An 11521-nucleotide genomic window follows, 5' to 3' on the forward strand; every position below is an offset into this window, starting at 1 on the left:
CAGGCTCCTGGCCTCGCTGGTATGCAGCTGGCAGTGCCTATGCCCTGCTCTGTTGGCTGTGGGGCTCTGCACCCCGCCTGCTCTTGGCTCCTGACGCAGGAATGGCCCCACCTCGCGGCGAGCCCTGGAGCCGGCCCCGAGGCCGGGGCCCGCAGGTGCAGGTGCGGCCTGGTGCCCTGCCAGACTCCCTCCAGCAGCCTGGGAGCGGCTGTTAGTGGGTCTCTCCTGCCCCGTAGTGGATAAAGCTGCTGGCTAGACCCACACACGCCTGTAGGGGGGCTTCCCCTTGCCCTGCTGCCCCTCGCGTCTCTTCCACCAGCCGCCTCATTGCTGAATCCAGCGGAGAGGGCTCCTGCCCGCCCCGTCCTGCCTTCCCTCCCAGCTTGGCCCCTCAGCTGCTGGGGCTGCTGTTTGCCCTGCTGCCAGTGGAGGGGTGGGGGGAGCTGCAGCCGGCCGGCCAAGCCACTCCCGGGCCCTGCAAATGCTCAGGCCGTTCCCAGGCCCTAGCCAGGGCAGGCCACCTGCCCGGTATTGTGACATCACAAACTCGGCTGCCTGCAGGCTCCCAGGCAGGCTGCAGATGGGGCCTTGCCGGTCTCCAGACATGCTCAGCGTAGTCCTGTCCCCGGCTGTGGGGCAGAGGAGCACGAGGAAAGCCGGGGGGCCGTAGCAGACAGAAGCAGCATGCTGGCTCTCTAACGAGCTGCTCCCGAGGGCTGCATGGCCGGCAGCAGGCGCTTCCGCGTGAGCACGTTCCTGGCCCATGACCCAGCCTCGGGCGTGCACCTCGGGGTGGAAGGTGGGATACTCTGCCAGCTCCTCCGATCTCCAGATTACAACCTTTTCCCCAAGTCGGCAGTGTTTGAAAGTAATTTCATCCAGGTACTTCCAGCTGGCCCCGACGGCCTCCTGCTGCTTTAACCGCCTTTTCGGGCTGCCCGGCCTGCTACTGTGGCACTAGCCGTAAATTAATGGCAAGCCGTCCCAGGCTCAAACTCCCCTTTCGGGGCTGGATGGTGCCCCTGGTGGGAGCCAAACTCCTGCGCTCCAGCAGATGTTACCCCCGTTTGCGTACGGTCCCAAAGGCTGGGGCAGAGCTAGGATCTGAACTCACTGGCCAGGCGTCCTGCTCTAGGGCCCTGTGCTTCCTTCGCCAGGCCTGGCAGAGTCCCTGGCGTGGGTGGCGGGAGCTCTGCTGCGGTGGCATTAGGAGTCCCCCTGGGCACAGCAGCTGTGTCTCCCCGGCCCTGCTTGGAGGAGGGTTGCAGCTGTCCCGGGGTGTTGTCTGTGCCCCGAGGGCAGTGGGGGAAATGCAGCCCAAGTACCCCCTAGGGGGAGCCCTCTGCCCACAGCACAGGGGATGGGGGGAGTAAAGGCCTTTTCTGGGCTGCACTGGGACCCTCCCCTGGGACGGAGGGGGCAGGGGGATTGGGTTCTTTGGGGGCAGTTGGGGGTGGTCAAAAACGGAATGTGACTGTGGTCTGTAGGAAGACCTGTGCATCCCCCTCCAGCAGCCCTCTGTATCTATCTCTGCGCCCCTGTACATAGCCAGCCCCAGCCCCAGCCCCAGCCCCAGGTGTTCGCGCTCTCCTCCCTCACACACGCTAGCTGGCTAGGGCAGGTCCAGGAGCTCACGCTGACCTGGGGGTGGAGGGTTCCCCTCTCCGGAGTGCAGCCCACACACCTCCCCTTGTAACCGACCTAAATCCATTACACATGCATGGCAGGCAATGAAAACACAAGTTAGAAGGATGAGATCATCAGAACCAACTGTCATCGGCTAATTAGTGAGCCTTGGGGGTGTGGTGAATTAACCCTTTCATGGGTATCACCTATGCGCCAAGTTTGGTGCTGGGGAACGGACATAGATGAAGATCTCCAGGCCTGCAAGGTGGCAGCAGCCGTGGGACACACCGAGGGCATGCATTAGCCTGCTGTCTTGTCCCTTCTAGCAGCCTAGATGAGGGGCCACGTCGGAAACCCAATTGGTAACCAAGTTCGGAGCCGGTTGCTGGGGCCGTTTGGTGGGAGGGACTCACAGCCCAGAGGTGCCCAGCGATCCTTTGAGAATGGCCCCGGGAGCAGTGGTGCTGCGGAGTGTATAGCATCCCTTTCTAGTGGCTGGCCCGCTAGAGGATAACAGCCTACTGCTGCTGCTGCTGTAGGGAGTGGAGTTACTCTTTGCACACAAGTGGCATAGGCCTGTGGTGTGGTGCTGAAGGTACGGGGTTCAAACCCCGGGTGTGGGGATGGGGATAAGTAACCAAAGCTTTATAAAAGCTCTGAACCTCCACCCCCCCCCCAATGTCCCAGTCCCAGGGAGAGAGGAGCTGATCCTCCACCTTCCCTGTCAGCAGGCCAAGGGGGCCGGTTAGTGCCAGGGCTGCCAGCGGCTTCGCGATGGGGATGGTTTTTCACTGGGCACTAGCCTCAGACCCAGGGGAGCAGCGAGCTCTCAGAGCCCGTGGAAGACCTGGAGGAAAGGCACCCTGGCGCTGGTGATGGGCTCTGTCCCCTCCACCGGGGCCTGGCACCGGTGGCTTGGCAGGGAACGGAGGTTCTGCAGCATCTCAATGAGGGTACATTTCCATCTCCTGCTGTTGACCCAAGGCCTTCTTGCCTCAGGTGACGAAGCAGGGAAACTGGGTGGATATCCACAATGCTCCCACACTGGTGACCCTGGGGGTGACATCCTCGGACCCCTGCCTGCCCCTCCCCAACGTGCTTCTGATCGCCAGGCTCGCCGTGCTGGGAGAAACCCCCCCTGGAAGGACAGGCCAGCCCCAGGAGCCCTCCATGGCCCTAAGCAGGTGAGGAACGGGGTGGGGCGGGGCTGGGGAGCCAAGCAGGGAGCTCTCTGGTCCTGGGATTTAGCTGTTAGACATCTCAGGTGGAAAAGCCCATTGGGTCCCACTGAATCCCGGCCCATTTGGGCCAGGGCAGGACGAGCCCCTCGAGTGTGATCGCCAGAGTGGGACCCCAAACAAGCCTAAGTGACATGAACAATAGGGCCCCCAGTTCTTCCCCCAGGGCTGAGCCCTGCCTGGATCCACCCCCTGTCAGGGACCGACGGGTCCCGGCCCTTCCCCCTGGGGGCAATTCCCGCCTGGATCCATCCCCCTGTCAGGGAGTGACGGGCCCCTGGCCCTTCCCCAGGACAACTCTTGTTATGTTCATAGCTCCCAAGACCTTCATACACCCTCACTAACGTCTCCTCCCAGCCTGCGGCAGGCGGGTGAGCTGTACTCTTAGCCCTGTTGTGCAGGTGGGAAATGGAGGCACAGACCGGTTAAGGGCTAATTCTGGCTCAGTGCTGGGAGAAAGCCCCCCCAGGAGGGCAGGCCAGCCCAGGAGCCCTCCGTGGCCCTTAGCAGGTGAGGAATGGGGTTGGGGTAGGGAGCCTAGCCGGGAGCTCTCAGGTGCTGGGATTTAGCTGCTAGACATCTGAGGTGGAAAAGCCCGTTGGGTCCCACCGAATCCTGCCCCACTGGGGCTAGGGCAGGGTGAGCCCCTGCCCCTCTCCCACGTGCAGCCTGCTGACTCCAGTGCCCTGGCAGAGTGGGTGAGTCTGGGGGCCTGGCGTGCCGAGCGCTGCCCTGGCCAGCAGCTCCGGCCATGGGGCCTGGGGGAGCACACGCTGTGTCTGTCACCTGTGTCCCCCGAGACACTCTGCGGCTCCGGCCCCACATGGCTGGGGTCCCTGGGGGCGCTGCCGCTGTGCTGCTAAATCCGGGGGGCCCCAGCACCCCCTCATCCTGCTCCTGCAGAGAGGAAGCCCAGGACCCCCCCCAGGCACCAAGTTGGGTCACTGCCATGCCGATGGGGGAGTGGCGTTTCCATTAACCCTTTATAAGCTAGCCCCTGTCTGGCCATTCATGCCGCGTCCCCTCCCTCATTAGCCGGTCCCTGTGTGGGGGGACGGGGCTCTGCAGCCAGCCCCTTTGGGGCCCCCTTCCTCTGAGCTCTCTGTGGGGCAGGCGTGGCCCTCCCACTGCCAGACCCTGTCCACACCCCAGAGCCAGCGCTGGGCCCCAGCCAGCCTCCAGCCGCTCGCTCCTGTCCCTGGGGACTCGGGCAACCTGTGCTTTCCCTTGGCCCTAGGCTCCTCCCATTGAGGTACGTCAGACTGTCGGTCCAGGACAGCGGCCGGCGCCTGCTGCGGGTGCAGGTGGTGACGGGGAAGGTTTATTACCTGCGGCTGCACCAGGCGCACCCTGACACCGTGTTCACGCTCTGGAGCCGGCTGGCAGACATCCTGCAGCGGGGGCTCTCCATCACCACCAAGGACCCCTCCATCCACGTCCCACACAGCCTGGTGCTGAGTGCGGGCAGCTCCTCCACCACCTCCCCCGCACAGGTACGTCGCCTGGGCGTGAGGCGAGCGGCAGCCCCAGGCCAGCGACGGGCCCGAGGGGTGCAGGTCATTCAACTGCCCTGCCTGGAGGCTGAGCCTGATGGCCAGGCACAGGGGGGCATTGGCTTCATAACTCCTGGGCTGTGAGGGCAGCCCATCTAGGGCTCTGGGGCCAGGGAGAGGGACAGGAGGTCTTATGACCCCTTTCCGTCCCCACGTGCCGGAGGCCGGGATGCCCTGGGGGTCCCTCTCTGTCCCCATGTGCCAGGGCCGGGATGCCCTGGGGGTCCCTCTCCATCCCCACGTGCCAGGGGCCGGGATGCCCTGGGGGTCCCTCTCCGTCCCCACGTGCCAGGGGCCGGGATGCCCTGGGGGTCTCTCTCCATTCCCACGTGCCAGGGGCCGGGATGCCCTGCGGGTCTCTCTCCATTCCCACGTGCCAGGGGCCGGGATGCCCTGGGGGTCCCTCTCCGTCCCCACGTGCCAGGGGCCGGGATGCCCTGGGTGTCCCTCTCCGTCCCCACGTGCCAGGGGCCGGGATGCCCTGGGGGTCCCTCTCCGTCCCCACGTGCCAGGGGCCGGGATGCCCTGGGTGTCCCTCTCCGTCCCCACGTGCCAGGGGCCGGGATGCCCTGGGGGTCCCTCTCCGTCCTCACGTGCCAGGGGCCGGGATGCCCTGGGGGTCCCTCTCCATCCCCATGTTCTGTGGGACCTGTAGGGGATCTGGGGGTCGAGTCTGAAGTCGAAACTGGAGTTGGAGACATCCCAGGACATCCCCTTGGGGACCCCCAGGGACAGGTGAGCACCGAGCGGAGAGCTCAGCCCTGCGGCTGGAGAGTGCTAATTTCTCTTGCTCCAAACCACATAGACTGTGCCCTGGCGGCACAGCGATGGCTGCCTTACAAACACACATCATGGTAAGCATTACCCCGTGGTCTCCCCCTGCAGCTGGTGCCTGATTCCCAGCCGCCCTTGGGAGCCAGTCGCAGCATGGTGGCAAGGATGGGCAAGCATTTGTCGGGAACGCTCTCCCATCTCTCAGGAGCAGCCTTGGGGAAAACGGAGAAAGACAGTTCGGTCCAGAGAAGGTAAAGGGACTCCCATCAAATATCCCGAACTCCCCTCCCAGAGCCCCTCTCTCCAGCCAGCGAGTGAAGGAGCCGGTCGCGCCTGCTGAAAGCAACCCAGCCTGAGCTAGGTGGGAGGAACCGAGGCTGGCGGTTACACGTACAGGACGGGGCACGAAAGGGCCGAGATAGTCCGACCGCGCTGCCCCCCCCCAGTGCAGCCCAGGGGGGCAAACAGGCCCTGGCACAGACACGAACCAATGTCATTTCCCTTTCCCGAGACTCTTCTCCTGGAATCTTACGGCTCGGAGCAAATCTCCTGCCAGGGAAGAGGATTCGGGTGCCCCAAGCTGGTCAGGAGGTAAGAGGTTCCCCTACTTCAGCCCTTTCTGCCAGGAGCGGGGCAGGTCATGCAGGGACGAAGCTTGAATGCAGACTCACAAATTGCCCATCACAGGGCGGCTGGGCCGGCCAAGCCCTGGCGCAGAGTGTGACTGTCATGCCGCCCTTGAAATGGAGCGAAACCCCTGCAGCAGCCTTTGGCTGCGTTAAAAGCCAGCAGAGATCTGGAGGGTAAGAGGGTGATAAGTGAGAGCGAACGTGAATTTGTTAAGAGCAAATCACACCGAACCAACCTCTTTGGCTGGGTCACTGTCCTAGTGGATGGGCGGGGAGCAGTAGACAGGACTTATCTGGATTTGAGTAAAGCTTTTGACACCGTCCCATGTGACATTCTCATAAGCCAACTAGGGAAATGGGTCCAGGAGAAATGCTGATAAGTGGGTGGAGAAGTGGTTGAAAAACCATACTTAAAGAGTAGAACCACCAGTTAGCTATCAAACTGGGAGGATGTCTCTAGTGGGGGTCAGTCCTGGGGCCAGGACTATTCAATATTTTCATTAATGAATGGAGCAGAGAGTATGCCTATAAAATTTGTGGGTGACACCAAGCTGGGAGGGGGTGCAAGCACTTTGGGGGACAGGACTAGAATTCAAAATGACCTTTATAAAATGGAGAATCGGTCTGAAATCAACAAGATGAAATTCACTATCGATAAGTGCACTTAGGAAGGAAAGAGCAAATGCACAAATACAAAATGGGGAATAGCTGAGTGAAGTTGGACACCATCTAGAAGAAGCATCTTCAAAAAATCAAATCCCTCAAATGGTATGAATCCAAGCCCTGCTCTCTCAAACAGTCTAAGGTGGTATGTTCGTCTACTCCAAATGCCTGCCAACTTCTCTGTGAGAGCCATCTTCAACTTTGATCCAATGAAAGAAGGCAGGAAAAGACCCTCTGGAAAACCAAAAACAGGATGGCTGGATGGCGTCAGACACCTGTCCCTCACGAGCATCCTACCCCAGACTTGACTCAGGACAGAACATCATGGAGGCATGTGACCGTGCTAGAGGCCTCAGGGTCCTACCACACCCCGTCCCAGAAAGAAGCAGTGGAAGTGAGTCCTCCAAGTGGCCTAGAGAGGCTGCGTGGGATGCAGCCCATCCGAGGGGGCTGCAGGGGGCGGCCAATCGGGGCCCAGCAGGCCCATATAAAAGGAGCTGCAGTGCAGAGCAGAGAGCAGTCGCTGCCACAAGCCAGAGACGTTAAGCTGGTGCTCCTGGCTGCCTGAAGGACCTCCAGGACCTGGACGGGAGCAGTTGCTGGTGGGGACCGGGGGAGCAAGAGGGAGCTCCGGGCTGGCTGCTAGGACTCAGCCAGGACAAGGCCCTGAAGTAAGGGTGGAGAAGGTGCTGGGGCCGCAGGAAAATGGCCCAGGGAATTGTAGCAGTTTAGTTAAAGCGATGTGGCAGATGGCTGCTATTCTTAGGGTCCCTGGGCTAGGACCTGGAGGCCACCGGGGAAGTGGCGTGGACTTTGATGCACACCTGGAAGGGGAACTGAACTGTTGAGTGGCCCAGCTGGAGAGCTGGGGCCAGAAAGGCCCGGAGGGGGCGAAGACATCGCCTCCAGGGAGGGAGTGCTGGGGGTACGGCTCGAGACCAGGCCCGAGACCATTTACAGACTGCTGGATTAAGTAAGGACCTGAGCCCAGGGAGGGCTACAGGGAGAGGAAGGCCAATGGAGGGGTACAGAGATAGGCCCCTGTTGGCCTGTTTACCCCAGAAGGGGGTTGATTTGTATTTCCCATAGAGACTCGGCCGGAGGGAACTGAGAGAGAGCGTACAGGCACATGTCCTCGGACCGAGGGCGCTCACGAGAGGTGAGTGCCGCCCTGTTACATGGCACGCCATGCTTCTGGCGGCTTTGGGCTGTCCAAGGGATGGCACGAGGGCTAACCAGCAGCAGCTGCAAAGGGTCGGGAGTTCCAGCGGCTCACAAACTAAATATCAGTCAACAGCAGGATGCGGTTGTGAAGAGGGATAATATCGTCCGGGGCCGTATTAACAGGAGTGTGGTACGTCAGTCACAGGAGGTAACTGTCCCGCTCTGCTTGGCACTGGGGAGGCCTCAGCCGGATACGGTGTCCAGGGCTGGGCGCCGCACTTTAGGAAAGATGGGGACCAACTGGAGAGAGTCCAGAGGAGAGCAACAGAAATGATGGAAGGTTTAGAGAACCTGAGCCATGGGGAAAGATCAAACAAACTGGGGACGTTTAGTCCTGAGAAAAGCGTCGGAGGGGGGACCCGAGAAGAGTCTTCATGTATGTTACGGGCTGTTATACAGAGGACGGGGATCAATCGGTCTCCGCGCCCGCTGAAGGCAGGACAAGCAGCAATGGGCTTAATCTGCAGCAAGGGAGAGCTAGGTTCGATATCAGGAAAAAGTTCCCAACTCTCAGGGTGGTTAAGCTCTGGAACAGGCTCCCAAGGCAGGCTGTGGAATCTCCGTCACTGGAGGATTTTGGGAGCTGGTGAAGCAAACACCTGTCAGGGATGAGCTAGGTTTACTCGTCCTGCCTCAGCACAAGGGCCTGGACTAAACAACCTCTTGAGGTCCCTTCCAACCCTACATTTCTGTGATTCTATGAACTAGGAAAGTGGAATATTTTTAAATCATCAGGATCAGATAACTTGCACCCAAGAGTTTGAAAAGAATCGGCTGAGCTCATGCATTCTCTCCCTCCTGTGGTTCCCAGGGAAGCTGGCGGTGTGTGAGTGGTGCCGGGGGCGCAGACCAAGCGACACAGGAGAGACACCCAGCCTGAGGACAGCCCTGCGGTGGCTAGACACTAAGTGCCATGGACTCTGGGAACGAGACACACCTGCTGGGCTGCTGCCACTGTCCCGGCTCAGCAGCCTGGTAGCTGCAGGTCAGCAGTAGGGCCAGTGCCCCGAGAGAAAGTGTCTCCTGCACTGGGCTCCGGGGCAGGCGGGAGCACTGAGGGCGCAGAGGATGTGCCGACTGCTGGGGCTGGTAGGGCCTGACTGGGAAATCCCAAATGTAATAAATACATTGTGGCAGTGGAAGTGAGTTCACGCTGGCAGCTTCTGGGTGTTCTTTAGTGCCCTGTACCCCTGGGAACACAGCCCCCAACACTAGGTTCTGGCTCAGAGCGGCCAGGGGAAACACCCAGGAGACACCTGCCGAGGAGCAGGGGAAAGCACCGTTAGAGGCCCAAAGCCCCCTGGCTCACGCCACTGCCAGGCTGCGGGGACAGGCCCCTTCCCTGGTCCTCTGCCCTTCTCAGTGGGATCATCCCAAGGTGGGACGGCTCTCACCCGCACGAGTGTTAGGGTACAGAGGTGGGTTGGGGGGAGCTGTGTGAAAGAGGCGCCTGGAATCCAGGTGTCACGGACTCACAGGTCGTGCCCACTCTTGGCCCCGTATGGTCTCTGGGGGGAACGCCCTTCAGTGTGACAGCCCTCTCTCTGTAGGGGGTTACCTGGAACCACACCTCTCTGAGCCTTAGCACGCCTGTCTCTCGCCGTGGGCCCCCTCAGGGAGTCCCCTGGCTCTGGATCCCCGGGGCCTCCACTCCCAGAGGGAATAATGCAACTCTGATCTTTACGCTGGAGTGACTCTCGGGCAGTGTAAAACAGGAAGGTTTATTGAGCATCTGAACCCAGCACAGGAAACTCTCAGGGCCTCAGGCCTGGCCTCCCTCAGCACGGTACATCTAAGCCTCCCTTGTATCCAGGTGGGCTCTGCCTGCTTCCTCTCTTGAGTCCCGAGCCCCCCCTGCTTCCCAGCTGGGCATCTGATGTTACCTGGCCCCCAAGCCCCACCTCTGTCCTTTGTCCAGGTAAACAGCGTCCAGGTAAACAGGGTTGCCTCCTCTCCTCTCAGCCTCTCCTCTCTTCCGTCCTTTGTTTCCCACTGGCTGGAACTGGCTGATCATGTCACCGGGGTCCTCTCCCCACAGCCCTTTGTCCTCCCACTGGCCAGAACCGGCTGTGACTCCCAAGCTGGGCCTCCAGGTCGCCAGTCGCTTGGGTCTCCATTCTCCACGCCAGTGGTTGGGGTCCCAAGTTCCCTTGCTGGTCCTCTGTAACAACAAACTCCCTCTCCCATCACCTCATTAAACCAGGAACACCCAGGAAAACTGAGTCCCACCCCCTCTGCATGCAAACCATTGGAAAAAACAAGAAAATCCCCTACTTCATCACATCTCTCCCCCCTTCGAGTGTGAACTGAGCGGGGTCACTTAGCCAGTGACCTGGGGAAGTTCAGGGCTCCCGCTCCATGATAAAGCATCGGCTATAACATTGGCACTCCCCCCCCATGGACCACCTCCATGTCATACCCCTGGAGGAGCAGGCCCCACCTCAGAGCTTGGCATTAGCCCCTTTCATCTGGTGCAGCCACATGAGGGGCGAATGGTCGGTGAAGTGCCACCCAAATAGATACGGCTGCAGCTTTTTAAGGGCCCATGCCATGGCCAGGCACTCCTTCTCGATGGCCGCATAGTGCTGCTCCTGGGCCAGCAGCTTCTTGCGCAGGTACACGATGGGGTGTCACCCCCATAGAATCGGTTTGCATGAGCACCGCACCCAGCCCGGCGTCTGAGGCGTTGGTGAACGCCAGGAAGGGCTTGTTAACTGCACCGGGCTTTGGATAAGTGTCTCCTTCAGCGCACAGAGAGCTCTCTGGCACGGCTCGGTCCTGTCTGCCTTGCCCTTCCCACAAAGAATGGTCAGTGGAGCTGCCAGGGAGCTAAAGCGGGGCACAAACCTCCGGTCGTACCCCGCCATCCCAATGAAAGCCTGGACCTGCTTCTTTGTCTGGGGAGTGGGCCGGTCCTTGATTGCCTCCACTTTGGCCGGCTCCAGCTTCAGGTGGCTGCTCCCCCCTTGTGGCCCAGGTACGACACCTCTGCCATCCCCACCTTGCACTTTCCACCTTTACAGTCAGTCCTGCATCTCGGAGGCGACCCAGCCCCCTCTTCACCTGGGACACATGGACACAGGTCTGGCTAAAGACATAGATATCGTCAATGACGCCAGAGCAAGCCCTCCACCCCCCTCAGTAACTGAGCCACCAGGCGCTGGAAGGTGGCAGGTGCCCCCTTGAGGCCGAAAGGCAGGACCAGGAACTCGACGAGCCCTATTGGGGGGGTGAAGGCAGACTTCGCCCGGGCCTCTGGGTCCAAGGGCACCTGCCAGTAGCCTTCGGCGAGATCCATGGTAGTGAGGTACCGGGTGCCCCCCAACTTGTCTGGGATCTCTTCCTGTCCGATCTGCCAAACTCACCTTTCATCTGCACCCCCTCATGGTTGCTCGACACCTGCACCCATCCTGTCCCTCAGGCCCCTCTGACTTCCCTCCCCTGCCCTGCACATCCAGACTGTGTCCAAAGCGTGATGCCGCGTCTTTCCCTCGCTTGCCCCGCTCCCTCCTCATCCTCTGCCTTTACTGCTTCAGCCTCTTCCTCTCTGGCTGCCCTGGCACCCAGCTGACCCCTCCAGTTCTCCCAGAGCGCAGCTGCTCAGATCCTCAGCTTCACCCAAGGGCCTGACTGCATCCACTGGCTCCTGTTTCCCACCACAAACAATAGTTTGAATAGTTCAGAACCAGCACGTTCCACACAGCGCAGTTCATGTCACGTTACCAGGGTCCCCCCCTTGTTTGTCACACTCGCTCCTCGTATCTAGTGTGGAAGGAGATTTGGGCTCGTCTACACTCCGCACATCGACCGGGGC

General features: G+C 60.8%; 1 protein-coding gene across 1 annotated transcript; it reads left to right on the plus strand.

The window, feature by feature from the left end:
• Positions 1-720: 720 nt before the first annotated feature.
• Positions 721-8703, plus strand: LOC141980988 (Golgi-associated RAB2 interactor protein 1A-like). The gene is made up of 6 exons (XM_074942805.1): positions 721-882; positions 2626-2810; positions 4102-4357; positions 5303-5442; positions 5703-5782; positions 8519-8703. The coding sequence occupies exons 1-6, from the start codon at positions 721-723 to the stop codon at positions 8701-8703; spliced, it is 1008 nt and encodes a 335-aa protein (XP_074798906.1).
• The last annotated feature ends 2818 nt before the right edge of the window (positions 8704-11521 follow it).

Source organism: Natator depressus, chromosome 1, assembly GCF_965152275.1.
Source record: "Natator depressus isolate rNatDep1 chromosome 1, rNatDep2.hap1, whole genome shotgun sequence".
Taxonomy (NCBI): domain Eukaryota; kingdom Metazoa; phylum Chordata; order Testudines; family Cheloniidae; genus Natator; species Natator depressus.